The sequence below is a fragment of the Lemur catta genome, chromosome 11 (assembly GCF_020740605.2).
Source record: "Lemur catta isolate mLemCat1 chromosome 11, mLemCat1.pri, whole genome shotgun sequence".
Classification (NCBI taxonomy): domain Eukaryota; kingdom Metazoa; phylum Chordata; class Mammalia; order Primates; family Lemuridae; genus Lemur; species Lemur catta.
Window position 1 is genome coordinate 68,769,238 of NC_059138.1, and position 21,451 is coordinate 68,790,688.

Genomic DNA, 21,451 nt, shown 5'->3' on the forward strand with positions numbered 1-21,451 from the left:
GATTTTCTTGAATAAGTGTTTCTTTATTTGCTGTTATTTGCTCGTAGGACCATTTCCAGAGACTTTAAATGGTGTTTTTTATTTTTATTAATTTTCACCAGTTTCAGTGGGAAGCAGGTCCATGGAACTCTTCACACTGTCCTGCTGGAGATAAAACTGCACCTTACACTTCTGACTGAAGTTGGCTATCTTTTTAGTAGTTTAGAGGAGAATTTTGAAGTGCCTTGAAAAGCCTAAAGAGATTTTTTTCCCCAAGGGAAGAGCTGACTAGGAAAAGAACATGAAGTTCATAGTAGAGCATAAACTCTCAGATTAACTCATTTTCATAGCAGTTTTGTGTTTAGTACACAGACTTGTTTTATTTTTCCTTTAGTGGAAATTTTTAGCTACAATTATGGCATCATGGTCAAACAAACCTATTCAGAAAAGCATCATTTAATCACCTTGATTCTTTTTTTTCCATAATTATAAGCCTAGTGTTTGGTAATGTAATTAATGTTTGTTTGGCTTTTGTTTTTGCTAGAGGCAGTAATGAACCAGGAAAAAAGAAACAGCATATTTGTCACATTGAAGGATGTGGAAAAGTTTATGGCAAAACATCTCACCTACGAGCACATCTTCGCTGGCATACTGGAGAAAGACCTTTTATATGCAACTGGATGTTTTGTGGCAAAAGATTCACAAGAAGTGATGAGCTTCAAAGACATAGAAGAACCCATACAGGTTAGTTGGTTTATTTTAGGACCTGTACTTTTTACTTATTTTTTCAGTGTTTAGATAAAAGTTTTAGTGATAATTTAGCTGTCAGATTGGAAACATGCAAATGAAGAGGAAAGCATTCACTTTAGCAGTTATGTGGAAGATGTTTAAGATCGAAATTCTTTACTTCATTTCTAAGATATATTCTACTTTTTGTAAGCTCTATCAGCATATTTATATGACCTGGGATTTATTCCATTTGTTTATCTTGTATTCTTAGCATGTTGAAATCACATACTATTTTTCATAAGTGTTTAAATAGGTGAAAAGAGAGTTCAATTATGATCTTAATGGTGACCTTCATTAGTTTTGTTTTAGTTTTTTTTTTTTTAACAAATCTAGAAAATTCACCAAAGTATCAAGAATAATATAACAAACATCCACCTAATAACCCTCACTCAGAATTGGCTGTTGTTAATATTATATTTTCTGTTTTTTTAATAAAACAAATGATTTATAAAGTCAACATCATCTTTGCCCTTCCACCTCTGAAAGACAGCAGCTACCATGAATTTAACGTGTCTAAGTTTTTTAGTACATTTTTAATACTTTTACATATATTATTGATCTATATATAAAATATTGTTTTGTATATATTATGAAATGTTAAATAATATGTTTTGGAATTATAAATTTTACATATTTTATTTTGAGATCTATTGAAGTTTATATGGATGCATATTTGCATAGATGTATTTCTTTCTATCACATGACTACCACACTGTATTCATCTGCTTCCCAAACTGTTGAGGTTATTGTTAGACTTTTTTTGTTTTTTTGCTATCATAAACTTTGCTGATGTGAACATACAGTTAACATGTATGAGAAGTGGAATTATTGGATCACAGAGAATGTATATGTTTGATTTTGCTAGATAATGGCTAAAGAATCTCTGAGGTGGCTGTTACAATCTCTGCTTCAGTTTTGTCAATCTAAAATGTTTTTTCATTTTTTAAAGTTGCATTTTTTTTGATTATCAGTGAGATTAAGCATCATTTCATGTGCATTGGTCATTTATATTTTCTTCTGTTTATTCTGTTTCTCATTTTCTTTGGAGTTGTTTTCCTTCTTATTCATATGATTTTTATGTTACAGTTTATTCCTGTATTGCTAGTCTTTTATTTTTGTGCTTTTTATCATATGGAAGTTTTACATTTTTAGTTAGTCAAATATAAATCTTTTCTTTTGCTGTTGCTTTTTGTTATGAATGTTTTTTCCTATCCCAAGATCATAACATTTTTAAAAAGATTTTCTTCTATTAGCTTTCAAGTTTTGTTTTCGTAATATTGATCTTTTATCAGCTTGGAATTCTTTGTGATGATGGAATGAATGGGGATATAGTTTTAATTTTCTTCCATACGGAAAAACATTTTTGCTGTAGCCCCTTCTTTCTCTATTGGTTTGCAATGATAATTCCCTTATACAGTTTCTCCTTTAAGTGTGGCTCAGTTTCTGTGTTCTCCGTTTGGATGCTTTTATCTATTTGTCAGTTCCTATGCCAATACAATACTATTTTAACTGCTGTAGGTTTATATTAAGTCTTTTGGTGGTGTTGTTTTGAGACAGAGTCTTGCTCTGTCACCCTGGGTAGAGTGCCATGGCATCAGCCTAGCTCACGGCAACCTCAAACTCCTGGGCTCAAGCAATCCTCCCGCCTCAGCCTCACAAGTAGCTGGGACTGCAGGCACTTGCCACCAGGCCCCACTAATTTTTTCTATTTTTAGTAGAGATGGGGTCTTGTTCTTCCTCAGGCTGGTCTCAAATTCAAGTGATCCTCCCGCCTTGGCCTCCCAGAGTGCTAGGATTACAGGTATGAGCCACCACGCCGGGCCTGTATTAAGTCTTGACATTTGGTAGAGCAGTTTTCATTTTTTTGCTCAGAACACCCACCCTCTCTATTGAGAGCATGCCTGGTACATATCAGGGACTCAATATTTAATTATTAAATGAATTTGAGTAAATTACTGAATTAGACTTTAACTTGTACCAAGGTACACGTGGGACAAAAAGGGAAATAGAACTGACATTTTTGGTCAGCTACCATATCTCAGATGTTTTGAATGTATTACTTCATTTGATACTAACAGCAACACTGTGAGAAATTAGCTCCATTTTAAGATTAGAAAGTAGTGTCAGAAAAGAAAAAAATAAAATCTATTAAAGATGATAAATATAAGTTATCTGATATGTACATAAAGTAGTGACACAAATAAGTGTAGTTTGAGTATCTCTTATCTGAAATGCTTAGGACCAGAAGTGTTTGACATTTTGGATTTTGAAATATTTGCATATATATAATGCAATACCTTGGGGATGGGACACAAGTCTAAACATAAAATTCACTTATGCTTTTTTTTTTCTTTTTTTTTTCGAGACACAGTCTCACTTTGTTGCCCGGGCTAGAGTGAGTGTCATGACATCAGCCTAGCTCACAGCAACCTCAAACTCCTGGGCTTAAGCGATCCTACTGCCTCAGCCTCCTCAGTAGCTAGGACTACAGGCATGCGCCACCATGCCCGGCTGATTTTTTCTATATAGATTTTAGTTGTCCAGATAATTTCTTTCTATTCTTAGTAGAGACAGGGTCTCACTCTTGCTCAGGCTGGTCTCGAACTCCTGACCTCGAGCGATCCACCCGCCTCGGCCTCCCAGAGTACTAGGATTACAGGCGTGAGCCACCTGGCCAGGCCCACTTATGTTTTATATACACCTTATACACATAGCCTGAAGGTAATGTTATACAATACTTTTAATGATTTTATGCAGGAAACAAAATTAAATACTTATATGGAATTTTCCACTTGTGTTGACATTTGGTGCTCAAAAAGTTTTGGATTTTGAAGCATTTTGGGTTTTGGATTTCTGGATTAGGAATACTCAACCTATATAAGTATACTGGCTCAATCCTTGAAAGAGTTAGCATTGCACTAAACCTGTGCATTTTAATTCTAAAAAGAAGCTTCAAAACCTTTCTGTATGGTATTGCATTGAGGCTTGTAAGGCCACCTCACCATTGACATTGGCAAATATGATGTGATTTAAAATTAATCCCGTAACAATGTTGATGTCTGTTTTAGAAAAATGCTCTGTTATTTTTGTCTGTATGAAAGGATGCAGTATTTCCACCCCGGATTAGCAGTGGGATGGGTTAGGGAAGCCAAGAAAAATTGCCACTTTGTTTGATTTGGAACCTCACATTGCGATTGTATCATTTTGTCTGAGAAATGATGAGTTTGTGAAGTCCCCCTCTGTTACACATCCACACTCATGCCTATATACAAAGCAAATTTATTCAAGGGTTTATATTTGCATATACTTCAGAACCAAATATGAATGATTTATGGCACATCTTTTTTAAAAATGATCCACACCATTATCATCATCTACTAGCTTGATGATAGTAGAATTGAATATACTTCATTTTCACTGGTTCAAATGCCTTAAATACATCATACACAGAATTGTTTAATTAAAACATATTAACCCTAAAAATATTAAGCTTGGTATCAGTATAATTATAGTTGTTGCTTTTAAAGATTTAACATAATAACTTTTTATTTCAAAATATTAAGGGAGTACAGACGTTTTTTGTTACATGGGTAGCTTTTATAATGCTTCAGTCACGCATCACCCAAATAGTGTTCATTATACCTGATAGGTAGGTTTTTACCTCTCTCCTCTGCCCCCTTCCCTTAACATAACTTCCGTTATAAGTGTTTATTAAATTTGTTCAAAAGAATATGAAAAATATCTTTTAAAATAAGTATTGATTAAGCAATTAATATAAGTGGGAAGTCTTCATCATTCATGGCAAGAACCAAATGTTATTCAATGTCTAATCACAACTATAAGTAGAAACTCATTGACTTACTATGAATGAAGAAAGAGTTATTTGTATTTACTGCTAGAAATAGTGAAGATATTTTTGCTTTTTAAAAAACTAAATTTTAAAAAGTTTCAAAATGATACATGGATATGGTATTTAAAAATTAAATCATAGAGAAGAGCTCACTATGTTAAGGAGGCTCTGCCCCACTCCCTATTCTGCTTCCCAGAGAAAACCGTATTTACTCTTTTAACTACATTTGCTTATTTGTTCTTCCTAGGATGACTGCCATTTATCTAAACAATATACTTACACGGTTATTTATTGAACTATCAATATTAGACACTATCTGTTGACCTCTTGCATTGAGAGTTAAGGATTCACTTCACTTTGCAACATCTGAAGACAATAAGATTGTTTTTAAAACTGTATGCACCCTAGCACTCTGGGAGGCCAAGGTGGGAGGATCACTTGAGGTCAGGAGTTCGAGACTAGCCTGAGCAAGAACAAGACCCCATCTCTACTAAAAATAAAAAAAAAAATTAGCCAGGCATGGTGGTGCATACCCATAGTCTCTCCTACTCGGGAGGCTGAGCTAGGAGGATCACTTGAGCCCAGGAGTTTGAGGTTGCTGTGAGCCAGGCTGATGCCATGGCTCTCTAGCCTCCACAACAGAGTGAGATTCTTTCTCAAATAAAACAACAACAACAAAAAAAAAAAAACAAAAAAAACCCACAAACAAACAAAAGAAGCTATATGCAGGCCAGATAATATGTTTTGACTCACCACTCTATGATATGGGATAATTACCATGTCTGTTTTTCATTTCCCATCCCTTTTCCCTCTTACCTCACCTAAAAGTTTATTTTCTTCTTTTTCTCATGATTAAAATGCTTACATTCTCTTGCACTCATCTCTTTTTTATAGTTTAAAGTTGAAAATTAGTAAATAATTAAATTATGACTATATAATGTACTTTTGTTACATTTGCTTTCTTATATGGTTTTTGTTTTTTCTTGGAATTTCTAATTGCCTTTTTTTCTTGCATTGTCTAACTTTATCACCACCTTTAGTTAAATTTCAAATTTGCAAGAACAGTAGTCAACTCCTTTCAGTTTTTTCTTATTCTAGAACTTTCCATCTTTCTGATCAATACGGACTGATTTTTCTGTAGGGCACTGCTCCCCAGCTGTAATCTTGAGATTTTTCTTCCCTGCTCCACCATATGGATCTCATAATGGTTCTCAAGATCTCATATTTTTGTTTTTCTTAGTTTACTGGTTCTCAAGATTTCATATTTTTATTTTTCTTAGTCTACTCTCTCGGATGCAGGAAAACATTCTGAAATGCTTCCTAACAAAAAGGATAGGGAAGCAAATTTGTCTGAAAAATTCTTTTTTTCACTTTCCACTTAATTTGATACGTTGGCCAATATAGTATTCTAGATTGAAAACTCTCTTAAAATATAAATGGCATTACTCTATTGTTTTCTTCTATCTGTTTTACCAACAAGAAGTCCTTTCCTTTGTTATCCTTTCTTGACTCTTCCTCTGCAGCTTTATTTATTTTTAAATAATTCCCCGTATACCCTTGACCAAGCTTTCCTTAATGCTAACTTTTCATATAACCACAGTAACTTATAAAAACTAAGAAATTAGTATTATTACAATACTGTTAATTAAACTACAGACTCCCACCAGTATACCTTTTCCGTTCCAGGATTCAATCTAGAATAACACATTGTATTTATTTGTTAAAATTCCTTAGTCTCCTACGATCTGTAACATTTCCTAATTCTTTCCTTGTCTTTTATTACCTTGACACTTTTGAAAAGTACTAGGTTAGGTATTTTGTAGAATACCCCCAATTTAGGTTGGTTCTAATGTTTTCTTATGATTAGTCTGAGGTTGTGAATTCTTGCTGGGAAGACTGTCACAGACATTAGTGCCTTTCTCATCACATCATATGAAGGGGTTACATAATGTGAATATGTCTTATTATTGGTGATGTTAACTCTGATGAGTTGGTTAATGTAATGTGTGCCAGGTTTCTCCACTGTAAAGTTACTATTTTCTCTTTCTATACTCTGTTAGAAGGAAAAGAAGTCACTTAGTTCAATCCACACACAAGGGAAAGAGAGGTTCCCCCCACCAATCCCTCAACCTAGCTTTTCCCAACTCCAGGAAGAGAAGGCCTAGAGACTTTTTTTTCTTTAACTGCCTCTTGTTCTCATTGTATGGATGCAGACACTTGCTGAAAATAATAGAGTTTTTCATTTAGAATTTTGTCTTTCCTTCAGGGTAATTTTTCGTCTGTATCTTGCTTTTGGCAATGTTGTTGGCTTTCCTGACTTATCTAGCCATCCTTGGTTTTTGTTCAAGTTGATATTGCTTGATGATTATGTTCAAGTGAAAGATGTTGAAAACTTCATGAGCAGTTGGGTGGGAAACTGTGTGTTACACTAGAAGATGCCTAATTACCAAAATACAGTAATATACTATGTTTCTTTAGATACAAATTCTCAAATATTTTGCCCAAATTTTTCCATGGTAGAGTTAAGTCCATGTACAGACTTTAATTTTCTGTTTTATGCTCCATGTCTCCCTCCCACCATTTTGAGTCCCAGACTTCTACAGGTTACTACAGAAAACACATTGGCTCTCTTCCAGAATATATCCTCTTCCTTGATAATCTCTATCCTAATTTGCAGAAATTTGATACAATCATTGTTTTGCTGATGGACTTCTTTTCCTATTCTTTTTGTTACCATAGATTTAACCCATTTTTATGCCTTTACTATTATGTTAATGGGTGTCTCAGTGGGAAGAACAGATAAACAGGTGTGATTATCCTACTGTCTTAAACGTTAAAGATTTACATTTAGCCAGAGGTTAGTGGTGCACACCTGTAGTCCCAGCTACTCAGGATGCTAAGGCAGGAGAATTGCTTGAGCCTAGGAGTTCAAGGCTGTAGTATGCTAAGATCATGCCTGTGAATAGCCACATTGCACTCTAGCCTGGGTAAGACCCTGTCTCTTAAAAAAAGATGTATATTTACTTTTTCTGTTAATGCAGAAATATTATAATGATATAACTAATATAACTAAATGAATAATATTTATAATAAAGGTGTTATATAGGTGTACACATTTAATGTGTCACTTGTATTAATTTAGTTTATCTTTGTGAATATTTTATTGTAAATATTTTACCCAGTTACCAGAGTATTTTATTTTATTTTTCCGTCCATAGTCTGCTGAACAATAGGCAATCCTGGGGTGATTTTGGTAACTAGAGTTATAGGGAGATTACATCTTCAACCATACTTCTAATTGTTTTTCACCAGCTAAGACAAAGTCCACAAGAGCCCCTAAAAAGTTTTCTAAAACTGTAAGATGGGTTCTTCTTAATATGTGATGGCTTAAAGTGTTTTATCCAAGATATAATTTCATATAAAGGTACACATGTCAATAATTACACACTTAAATTGAACAGATTCTGTAAATCCATTTGGGAATGAAACTCTAAAATGAGAAATCCTTAATCAAAATAGATCAATCAGGAAACTCCAGCAATTGCATTGAAGTTTTCTCACAGAATTTTTTTATATAGATATTTCAATTAGTGTGAAATGGTCAAAACTGTTGCCTTTGAGTCTACTACTGGCCAAAATGGATTAAACTATCTACAGTTTGTCGCTTTGATTACACCAAAAACTCTGGACAGAGTTTGGTTCTTTTGTTTGTCTTAAGTATCTAAATGAGAGCAGTGAAAAGCAAACAATAGCAGGCAATTGAGAAGTGAAGCCAAAACTTGAATAACAGTGTACAATTTAGGTTAATTTTCACAGAGATTTGTTTCAGGTGTAGGTAGCACTCACTCTAGGGGAAACCTTCTGTATCTAGCCAGAGAAGGAAGAAAAGGGGCCCGTGTGCTCTAAAGCCAGTTTCATTTGCAGATTGCACTGCAGTAGGGGCAGCATAGACACCAAAAAACCCTAGGAAATACCCGTATCTCTGGCCAGAGGAACCAGGAAATGGGACTTTTGTTTTCTAACGAATCTGATAGTAATCACCATTATTTTTTCTTTCTTGCCATTTTCACTCTGAAAGTGGTCCATGGTATAGGTGCAGAACAGTACCAGAACCCTCAGAGAACCCTGGCTTTCTGGCCAGGAGAACTAGAAAAAGGGACACAGCTGGAGGTTGGAATACATGGGGAATATCTTGAAAAGAGATATAAAAGTGTTTCCTAATTCTTTGTATGGATCAAAAGAAGGCCCCGGGCTCAACCATGAGCTGCACATGCACAGGACAGACACAACAAATCATAGCAAAGACCTCATGAACTGAACTATCTTAAAAACCACCATCCATTTCCCAGTATGTGCTGGCTGGACCCAAATAGCCTAACAAAGCCTTTGAAAAATGAATTAATGTTGGAACTACTGCTCAGAGAAAGCAAGGTGGAATTTTAACCTAAATGGGTTGATTGCCTGCTAAAACAAAGACATTCTCTAGAGGATTTTGAACAGAACCCAGAATCTCTACAGTACAGTATCCAAAATGTCCAGGATACACTCCAAAATTACTCAACATTCCATGAACCAAATAATGACTATTTCTCAAGGGAAAAGATAACAGATGTCAAGATGATCCAGATATGGAATTATCATATAAAGATGTTAAAGCAGCTGTTATAACCATGGTCCATGAACTAAAGGTAACCATGATTGAAATGAATGGAAAAGTAGAAGTTTCCAGCAAAGAAATCTGCTATAAAAACTATAGAAAAGAACCAAATGGAAATTTTAGAACTGAAAAAATACAATATTAAAAGTAAAAAAAATTCATTATATGCTCAATAGCTAAATGGAAATAATAGAGGAAAGAGTCAGGGAGATTAAAGATAGATCACTAAGAAACAAAGAGGAAAAAGATTGTAGGGTCAGAAAATAAAGTGGACCTCCAGGATCTGTGGTACAGTAATAAGAGATCTAAAATTTGTGTCATCAGGCTCCTAGAAGGAGAGGTGAAAGAATGATATAGGAGAAGATTTGAAGAATTAATGGCTGAGACTTCACACATTAAGGTGTAAATTATAGATTAAAGAAGTTCATTGAATCACAAACAGGAACTGAAAGAAGACCATGCCCAGACACATCATAATCAGTCTGCTGAAAATCAAAGATAAAAAAATCTTGAAAGAAGTCAGAAGAAAATGACACATTAAATATAGGGGAACAAAATTACCAATGATGGCAGATTTCTTCTCAGAAACTCTGGAGGCCATATAAAGAAAAGAACTGTCAACATTTCTCAGAACAGTACAGTAATAAAGGCAAAATAAAGATATTTTCAGATGAAGGAAACTAAGAGAATTTGTTGTCATCAGATCTACTCTAAGATCTGCTAAGGAAGTTCCTCAGGGTAAAAATAAATGATACCAGAGAGAACCCTGAAATTGAATAATGAAAAAAGGGCAAAAAATAAAAAAATATTCTGCAAATGCTTGGGTAAATACAGCAGATTATTTTTTCTCTGCTTTAAATCTTAAAAATATTTATGACTACTTAACAGTAAAAAAATATAACATTGGTAAATTTTTATTGTATGTTGATCTAATACATATGGCAAACATAAATAAGGAAGTATAAAGAAGCCTATGTAGTTGAAAACTTTGTTTTACTGGTAAAATATAGAAGTTGGTATGTATATTTTGAAGTTATGTATATTATAAACCTTATAAACAAAACTAATGGGATTGTGGAGAAGATATTCTTCTGTATATAGGACTGAGAAATTATTATAGAATTTAATAATTTCATAAATTAAGTCAGAATATTAAGCAGTATTCAAACACAATTTCCCTAATTGGAAATTTAAAGTGCTCCGAAATCTGAAACTTTTTCAGTACCAGCATGATGCTCAAAAGAAATACTCATTGGAACATTAAGGATTTCAGATTTTTAAATTAGGGATGCTCAACCAATGTGTGTTCTGCATATATTCCAAAATCTGGAAAAAATGCAAAATCTGAATCAATTCTGGTCCTAAGCATTTTGAATAAGGGTTACTCATCCTCTAACTGGGAAAAAGGAAAAAAGAAAAAAAAAAGGAGAAAAGAGGAAACTGAAGCATGAAAAACAGAGGCAGAAACCACAGATAATGGAATCATAGATGTAAACCTAATCAAACCTTAAGTGCAAATGGTCTAAGAATACTAATTACAAAGGAAAGATTGTCAGATAGCATTTTTTAAAAAGACCTAACTGTAGGGTCTACATAAAAAACCACTTTAAGGAATATTCCAGCAGAATATATATTTTATTAAAGACCTCACAGAATATTCACAGATGTAGGACATATTCTGGGGCTATGAAATATACCTTAAATTTAAAAGAATAAAAATCATACAAAGTATGTTCTAAGATTCTAATGGAATTAACCTAGAAATCAAGTAGCAAAAATATCTAGGAAATCCCTAAATATCTGGAAATTAAACAACATGAGTCAAGAGGAAGTCTCAAGGCAAATTAGAAAATATTTTCAACTGAGTGAAGATACAACATAATAAAATTTGTTGCAGGGTACGGGTAAAGCAGTGCTTAGAGGAAATTTATAGTGTTAAATGCTTTTATTAGTAAAAAAGAAAGTTTTTTAGTCAATAAGCCAAGTGTGGGAAACCTTTTCATGTTGAAAGTCCGCATTAATTTAGCCATAATCAAATAAGGCTGCGTTCAAGAAACTTCAATTAGATATAAGATCTTAAAAATGTACATTATTTTTTTAAAAATCTACATACTTAATAATTTCAAAAAATGAAAACTATTTGTTAATTTTAAAGTTAACTAACCTTTTATGACTTTGTTTTGTCTTGCTTTTTGTTGAAAAGCATTTGAATATTTGGTTGCACCATGGAGGTCCGCAGTTTCAGTTGATCCTCTAGATGGGTATCAGTCATTTGTGACCTTAAGGGCATCCTGATTTGGGTTAGGGAGGAGAATGTAGATTTGCAGCAATAAGTGGTTGAAAAGCAAGAAAGCATTTCTCGAACATGTTGCTGAAGGCTTGAGTATGCTACTGCATTTTTCAATATTTCAATTGGATCTTTCTTAGCATCAAACAATGACTTTAAAATGTCATCTTCTGAGAGCTCAATCCAGGTGCCTTGGTGACATCAAGTAGGTGAGGCTGAAATGCTAATTTTCGTGTGATATCATGCTTCTTAAAGTCAGTGAACCTTTCATTGTATTCTGCAACTAATAATAGGTCTATAACAGCTGCGTATTCTTCAGATGATTTCCATACATCATCCTGCTCATCAAATTACTACCGTTGCTAACTGGGGAAAATGTTCATTTGAAATTTCCTTTTGAAGAAGTATTTTGAAAAAATACAGCTATTTTTGAAATGCTTGGATTTTTTGCCACATACCGCATTCAGACTTAGTTTTACCTTGCAAAGAAATATTCAAGTCATTTTGTTTTTTATACGATAACATACAAAAATTCTGCATTCCTATAGAAATCTTCCAATAATTCACATTGCTGATTCTGTTCTTTGTAAAGTTCAACTATCTGTTCTTGCAGAGATAAAATTTTGGCTAACACCCGTCCCTATGATAGCCAACGTACTTTATAATGATATGGCAAATCCACACTGAATACCTCTTCATTTAATTTTAGCATGTAATGAAACTGATGATGCCATGTTGCATTTGCATGAATATAGTGAACAATACTTATGACTTGTTGCAAGGTGTCACTAAAAATAGTAGCTTTAGCACAGAGATTTTGCTGATGCAAGATTCAATGAAAAGAAATGAGAGCATTTGGATCTGTTAATAGATTTGTTTTTAATCTGTGCAATAAACCCTTCATGTTTTCCTGTCATGGAAGGTGCACCAACTGTACATATACTCACTAAATTTACCAAATTCAGTCCAACTTCACATTTATCTTTAAAGTTGTTGAAGGTATCTATCTATTCCCCATGTTCTGTTCACTAAGAGTGCCTCAAGTGAGGAACTCTAATAATTCTTCATAGCAAAGAAAATCTTCTGTCATGACACAAATGAACTACAAAACCTGTGCCAAGTCAATAGTATTAGTTGATTCATCCAAAGTGATTGAATAATATATCTTTTCCTTTTGAAGGATTACATGAAGTTGTTCTGTTAAGTTGAAGGCAATTCCTGCTGCTGACCAGTTATGGTTCTCCTTGAAAGGGGCAGTTGTTTGTACTTAGAAACGTTATCAGAGTCAGAGCATCCTACAACTTCAATAATGCATTCTTTCACAATTTCTACATCAATGAATGGCTTCCCTTTTTTCCCGAGTATATAAGCCACTTTATAAGTTGCTTCAGTGGCATTATTTCCAGATCTTATTGCTGCTTGAAAGAATTGTCTTTGCTTTTGCTTTTGATCTTTTAATTTCTGCAGTACAACCTCTCGCACCTCTGCTTCTAATTTAAAATATTTGTGGTCTTTATGAGTGTTACAATGCTGATGAGCATTAAATTTCTTTAATGTTGATATTGTAGTATCACAAAGCAACCAAATCATCTTACCTTTAGCAGAAACAATATTGCAATTCCCAATCCTCATTAAAAAATCTATTTTCTTCCTACAGCATTCTCTTGGTCTTCTTTGACATGATGGGCTGTTAAGCAGAAAGAATTAAAAAATACTGTCAAGCTGTGCAACTATTCACAAATTCCACTTCAAATAGAAACACATGTACCGTAGTGCAAAGTTGATAACAGACTGTCGTACTCAAACCTCATAAGCTCTCACCAACTAGCCTTGTGCGGTAGTGGGTGCCACCCAGGCAGGTAAAGTTAGAACTAAATCATGAGCATCGCAGCGATCAATTTAGCCCTTGTGGCTTACTAATGTTCTAATTGTGGAGGTAAATCTGGGAGGATTATTTCGTTGAAACTTATTCTGTGGTATTTTAAATACATTCATTTTAAAAGTAAAGTAAAAATATAAAAGATAAATATATAGTAATAAAAATAAAAGGATTTGTTCCATAAAATTTGAATTCAGTCAAAAGGCCGCACTTAAGGACATAGAAGGCCACATGTGGCCTTAAGGCTGCAGGTTCCCCACCCCGATCTAAGCCTTCACCTTAGGAAACTAGAAAATAAAGAGCAAATTAAATTTAAAACAAGAAATGAGGAAATAAGAGCAGAAATAAACTGAAAATAGAAAAACAACAGAGAAAATCAATCAAACCAAAGTCTGGTTCTTTGAAAAGATAAAATTGATAAATCTCTAGTCAGACTGGCCAAGAAAATTGATAAATCAGGAGGAGTGAAAGGGGATATAACTAGACCCTTTACAGACATTAAATGGGCAAAAAGGAATACTATGCATAACTTTACACCCAAAGTTTGAGAAATTCTATGAAATGGACCAACTCTTTGAAAGATAGCAACTACCAGTACTTGCTCAAGAAGGTCGTATATGTGTTAAAGAAATTGGATTTGTAGTTTAAAACTTTTGACAAAGAAAACCCTGGACCCTGATGGTTTCATTGTCAAATTCTACCATTTAAGGAAGAAATAATACCAGTTTTACCCAGTCTCTTTCTGAAAATAAAAAAGGAAGGAAAAGTTCACAACTTATTCTATGAGGCCCACATTATCGTGATACTAAAGCCAGACAAAGATACTACTAGGGAAAAAGAAAAAACCTACAGATCAATATCATAAGTATAGATGTCAAAATTTGCAACAAAATATTAGCAAACTAAATCCGGGAATATATAAAAAGGATAATGCATCATAACTATAAGTAGGGTTTATTCCAGGAAAAAAAGCCTATTTGAACATTCAAAAATGAGTCAGTGTAACTTACCACATTAACAACATAAGGAAAAAAAAATCACATGATAACTTAAATAAGTACACAATAAATATTTGGCAAAATTTTGTATCCATTTTTATAAAAATTCTCAGCAAACTAATAGTTGAAGGGAATATCATTAACCTGGTAAAGGGCATTTACGAAAATTCTGCAGTTAACATCATACTTAAAGATGAAAGACCTACTTCTTCCCTGGAGAATCAGAAACAAGGCAGAGATGTCTGATTTTATCCTATGGTCATACCACCCTGAACATGCCTAATCTTTTCTGATTTTTTGAGGAGGGAGTGTAGGGGACAGGGTCTCACTCTGTTACCCAGGCTGGAGTGCAGTGGCACAATCATAGCTCACTGCTGCCTGAAACTTCTGGGCTCAAGTGATCTTCCTGCTTCAGCTTTCTGAGTAGCGAGGAGAATAGGCACATACCATCATGATTGGCTAATTTTTAAAAAAGTTTTTGTAGAAATGGGGTCTCACTATGTTGCCCAGGCTTTGCACTCCTGGCCTCAAGCAATCCTCCCATCTCAGCCTCCCAAAGTGCTGGGATTACAGGCCTGAGCCACCATGCCTGATTTTATCATTCTTATTCACCACAGTACTGGAATTCCTCCTACTCAATGCAATAAAGCAGTAAAAAGTCATAAAAAACATGCAGCAGAAATAAAACTATCTTTGCAGACACCAGGTTGTCTATATAGAAAATCCCATGTTGCCTACTAAAAAGCTCTTAGAACTAATAAGTGAGTTTGGCAGTGTTGCAAGATACAGGTGAGTGTACAACAATGAATTGTGTTTCTACATACCAGCAATGAACAACTGAATACAAGTAGTTTGAAAAACCAGTGCCATTTACAACATGATGAAAAGAGCCTTTGCCATAAATCTAACAAAATATATGCAAGATATGTGTGCCAGAAACTAAAACATTGATGAAAGAAATCAATGAAGTCCTACCTTAATTGAGAGATATGTTCAGTATTCATGGATTAGATGATCCAATATTTTTTAATGTCATTTATCTCCCAAATATATCTACAGATTCAATGTAATCCTTCTTAAAGTTCCAGCAGCGTTTTTGTAGATATGAATAAGCTGATTCTAAAATTTATGTGAAAGGCAATTAGAATAGCCAAAACAATTTGAAAACTAAGAACAAAGTTGGCTGATTGACACTACATGATTTCAGGTATTTTTATAAGGCTACAGTAATCAGCATTGTATGGTTTTGGTGAAAAGAAGACACATGTGACTCAATGACTGAAAAGGGGGAGATAAAAAAAGAGAAGGACTCCTGGATAAATAAGACAGAGTAGTGTCTATAAATCACCCCCCACACACAGTGCAAAAATATTCAGTAGAGAAAGAGTAGTCTTTTTGATAAATGATGTGGAAGAATTAGATAGCCATGTGCAAAAAAAGAACTTTGACCTACATACCTCATATCTTTTACAAAAATTCAAAATGATTCAGAGACTTAAATCTGTAAAGCTTTTTGAATAAAATATAGGACAAAATCTTTGTGACCTTGGGATAGGCTAAGAGTTTTTACTATAATATCAGAAGCATAATCCATAGAAGAATCAATAAATGAGATTTCTTGAAAACTAAAAACTTTTACTCTGTGAAAGATCTTATTAAGAGAATGAAAACACAAGACACAGACCAGGAGAAAGTATTCAAAATCACATACCTGACAAAATACTTTTAACCTGAAAACATAAAGAATTCTTAAATTCAACAATATATAAGCAGACAGCTCAGTTTTTAAAAATAGGCAAAGGATTTGTACAGACACTTCACCAAAGAAGATATACATCATCATCTGTTATTAGGGAAATGAAAATCAAAATTACAACAAAATACCACTGAACACCTATTAGAATGGCTAAAACTAAAAGCAAGAACCCCTAAAACCTGACAGTTGCAAGTACTGATGAGGATGCAGAGCAACTGGAACTCTCATATATTGCTGGTGGGAATGCAAAATGGCACAGCGCCTTTGGAAAACATTTTGGCATTTTCTTATAAAATTAAACATACAATTGGCCATATAATCTAGCCATATACTCCTGAGTATTTATCCAAGAGAAATAAAAACCATGTTCACACAAAAAGTTATGAATATATATGACAGATTTATTTATTATTGCTCAAAATTGGAAATAACCCAAATGTCCATTGCTGGTAAATGGATAAAATATGCATACAATGAAGTACTACTCTCCAACATAAAGGAATGAATTAATAAACACAGCCACATTGATGAAATTCAGGTGCATCATACTAAGAGAAAGATGTCAGAATCAAAAGTCTACATAATTCATGATTTCATTTATATGATATTCTGGAAAAATTAAAACAGAGAGCAGATCTGTATTTTCTAGGGCATGAGCAAGGAAGAGGGACAGTTCTGCTACAGAGAAGCACCACAAAGGAATTTTTGAAAGTGACAGCAATTCTTCTATATTTTTATTTTGGTGACAGTTATGTGAATGAATGCATTTGTCAAAGTGCATAGAACCGTATACCAAAAAAATTACATTTTGCTGTATTAAATTAAAACATGAATTTTTAAAAGTGTCAAATAAACTCGTTTTTGAGAGACTGCAGTGTAAAAAGGGAGAGTGATTTGCTAATTATTTTATAGTTTAAGAATTCAGAACAGTTTGCTGTTCAGCTTCATGCACATGCCTTGGTATCATGAAACACTTATGTTAACTCCAACAAGGATAATAGGATTTAGAGCTGAAGGGCTCCTAAAAATGATTTGTGCAACCCCATCATTTTATAGATGAGGAAACTGAAGTCTTAAGTCTTAAGAAGTCTCAATTGACTTATTTTCCAAGGACCTGAATGTAGTTAGTTTTTCTTGCTGCTTTCTAGATTCTTTGTCTTTGTCTTTGAATAGTTTGATTATAGTGTTTCTCAGTGTACGTCTCTGCATTTAACCTGCTTGGAGTTCATTGAGCTTCTTGGATATGTAGATTAATGTTTTTCATCAAATTTGTGAAGTTTTCACCTATTATTTCTCCAGATATTCTTTCTTTAAACACTTGGAACTAATAAATCTTTCAATCTGTGCTGAGGGCTCTGTGTGCACGTTGAGGCTCACCTTCAGCATTCAGCTAGTCATTTGTCAAATGACATCTCTGCTGTGGCCTACTTTCTCCTTACACAGAGCCTCAGGGTTAGTCACAGGTGAGAATTAGGGCCTTCTGGGGTCTTATAAGTGGGGTCTTTAGGGAACCTCCAGACAGATCAAATAATGATGATTCTTTGGGAATGAGGCTTTGAAAGAGCTCCACTTGTGTTCCACTCCCTCTGGTGGCTACCAACCTGTGCTGAGAATTCAGGCTGTTCTATTTCAAGGCTGCCACAAAGGTGGGGGTGGAAGATGGAACTAGTAAGTTAAAAGACCACAGAGCTTGCTGTTCTTACAGAGATTCAGCCATTTTTCTTGTATAAACACTTTGCAGGCTGCTGCCAGCCTTGATTAATTGCCAGAATCTGAAATGGTTGCTCTGAAATGGTTGCTTTGGACTGTTTTCCCCCAGGTTTTTTGGTGCCTTTATGGAGGACCAAATTTTTAGAGGTTTTTACTTCACCATCTTAACTGACATCACCTCTTTGGTTGTTTTTGCTCTCTGCCCAACCCCTTTCTGAAGTGTAAGGATTAGAAAGAACGTTGATGAGTTCTGTTTGTGACATGTTGAATGATGCTATCTGTGGCACATTTAGGAGATGTCTGAGTCACAGCCAAGTTTAGGAATCTGGATCTTATTGTAGTCATCCATTTATAGATGATAGTTGAAACTATTAGAGTAGGTAAGATTGCCTAAATAAAGCATTTATAATAAAATAATCAAAGAGGTTCTATATTTGAGTTGATAATTGCTACAAGAAAAAACGAAAAATCACTCATTATGCAGTCCCTATAAATTCATGGTCTCTAATCTCAACCATTCTCTCAGAACTGCCTGTCCTATTCTTCTTTGTCAGTTTTCTGATAACTTCAGAAATTATCTCCTTCTTAAGTCTTCATCCCTTGCCACTCCCCTTAACCCTCACCTCACTCTTAGTCTTTTACTTCCAGAAAATTAAAGCCACGTGACTTCTCTCAGATGACCATTCCTCCCACGTCTTTATAGTTGGCCCTTCATATCTTCGGGTTTCACTTCCTCAGATTCAACCAACTGCAGGTAGAAAATATTAAAAACAAAAAAACTCCTAAAAAATAATACAAATAAAAAACAATACAGTCTAACAACTATTTACATATCATTTACATTGTTTTAAATCCGTAAGTAATCTAGAGATGATTTACGGGAGGATTGTGGAAATATACCATTATTCATAAGGGACTTGAGCATCTGAGGATTTTGTTAACCTCAAGGTCCTGAAACCAATCCCCCACGGATACCAAGGGACAACTGTTTACTTTTATTCATAGGTTAATGATACTGGAGAATTGAAGGCACTCATGAAAAAACTTTAGATATTCTAGGCTGTGTAGGTAAGAAAGAGAGTCTAGAAAGGGCTGATACACTGGGAGTGGGGCAGGGATGTTGGTAGGATCTGGGAACTACATCTCTTTCAGTTTGAATAACTTGAGTTCTTAGAGTAAATCTAAAAATGATTACAGCTGACCCTGGAACAACACAGGGGTTAGGGTTGTCAGCCCCCTGAGCAGTGAAAAATCCATGTATAATGTTTGCTAAGGGTAGGAAATTTAGAAATTATCTGACATAGCAGAAAACACGTCTCTGTGTAAAAAGAGAATAAACTGAAATGAGTTATTCCCCTAATGAAAGTATAATTGTACAACATAATTTACTTCTCTGAGATTCTAGCCAGCTTGAAATTAATTGAATATCCACACCACTTATGATTAGACAGACTAGAAAGTCCACACATAAACCTGTAACTATCATTTCCCATTTATCTTAGTTTACCATTAAGTAGCTGGAGACTTGAATTTTTTATTTCTTAATTGGTACCGATAGCTCTACATGGTTGCAAATAACTATCTTAAGAGAATGGAAGCTCCTTGAAGTCAGAGACTTTCACTTATTCATTTTCATATCACCGGTGCCTGTCATATTGCAGATGTTCCACTAATATTTATCAAAAAATGACTTGAGTTCATGAATATCACAATAAATATTATTAAATATTATAAATATTTATTAAATATTTATTAAATAAATATTTATTAAACTGCCACTGTGTACAGGTTGATCAGCTGTGCACTTACTGAATGATCCCATGTCTTCAGGCCATCACCACCTGATTTCTTTCTGATAATTCACAACCCTTGTTGCCATAAAACAGCAGTGTTCTCTAGTTGCACTCTGGTAGTGTAGCATAAAGATCCCAAAGTAGAAATCAGGTGCCTTGAATCCCACTCTGACATTAATAAGCTTGATAATTATTACTCCCAAGAAAATAACTAATTTCTGAGCTTCAATTTGTTCATCTATAAAATCGAAACATAAAATAAGATCTTCAAGATTTCTTTCAGCTTTAAAATTTGTAAACTGAGAATTTTCCTTTTGAAATAAAATAGGAAAGTTGAAAACAATAAAGGAGTTCAGAATTGATCCTCAACTGCATTTAATTCTTTTGCCCATACCTGAGTGTTAGCATTCATAAAATTCAAGTCCCTTTACCTTAAAGTTTAACTGTCTTTATTTGGAATGTCTTGAATGTCTTTGAGAATTTCACTGAAAGCATTTATTTATCTTTCAGTTTTTCAAGACTGTGAAAGAGAAAGAAAAGTTCTATAAGAATACTGCAAATGCAGTTTTTTAAAAAGTAGGCCACTCCTTCCAGCTTGATACGGAGAAGTCTGTGGTTCCTCCTGTCAGAACCTAGCTGGACTCTAGAGCAAGTTGAGGCCAGAATATAGCAACTTGCCTTTCCCAGAACACTACCCTGAAAATGTTTGTCTGTCTAAAGCTAAAGGTGCCTCCAATCCACCCCAGTCCTATTAATTAAAAGCAAAATAAAAAATAAAACAAAAGTGAAAAAAAAAAAAAAAAGTTGAGGCCAGAGACCAAGACCAGGCTTGCAGAGTGTGGCATGATATGGGGTCTGTACCCAACTTGGAGTGGGGCCTTATCTCTATACACATGTGTTTCTTTTTGTATCTTCAGTTCTGTACCATGATCAACCATATTTACTTATAAGGACAAGCCCGCCGGTCTTTGAAACATTATGTCCTTCGCTTCATTCATTTTACTTAAAATATGCTTTAAATGTATTTTTTGCATTTTTGGTTAGTCATTCTTAGATGCTTTATATGTGTATATGTGTTTGTATTACATGTTGATTTATGTAATTGATGGTATTGCTTTTTGATTGATTAGGAATCTAACAACTTGACAAATTTAATAATTCTAATTGTTTTCCTTGGATTTTCTATGTAAATGGTAATGATAATTGTAAATAATCTATTTTAATACATTTTTTTCTTTTTATCCCATAATTATACTTCATTTCATTTTCTTATCTTACAGCCTTGGTCAGAGTTTCCAATATTATATTGAATAATAGTAGTGAGACATATAAAATAGCATTCTTATCTTGTTCCTGATGTTTAAGATAATAGTTCTGAAGTTTCTCCATTAATTACGATATTTGTACTAGTATGGGGGTGTCAGTGACTTTTAACAGATGAAAGAAATTAATTTTCATCTCTGGTTTGCCAAGAGCGTTTATCATCAAAATATGTTGAATTTTATCGTGTGGTTTTTGTGCTTTTGTTAAATTGATTTTTTTTCCTCCTTTAACTTTATGAGATCTTAAGCCATACAAACAAAGTATTTAATTTTTGTGTACTCAGATTTGTCTGTCTTTTCCTTTATGGTTTCTAGAGAATCTTTTGTGCTTTTAAAAGTGTCTCTAAAAATCTGGGTTATAAAAATATTTTTCTTTTAAAAGACTTAATTTTAAATCTTTATAGTTTGTGTTTTGGTATGTGGTGTGACAT

At 34.0% G+C, this 21,451-nt stretch overlaps 1 protein-coding gene across 1 annotated transcript in view; it reads left to right on the forward strand.

Moving 5' to 3' along the window:
* Positions 1-21,451, forward strand: part of SP4 (Sp4 transcription factor) — a 75,032-nt gene that overhangs the window by 49,008 nt on the left and 4,573 nt on the right. Inside the window, exon 5 of the mRNA XM_045564449.1 lies at positions 524-723. Within this exon, the coding sequence (XP_045420405.1) occupies positions 524-723 (200 nt within the window). The remainder of the gene's footprint in view (positions 1-523; positions 724-21,451) is intronic.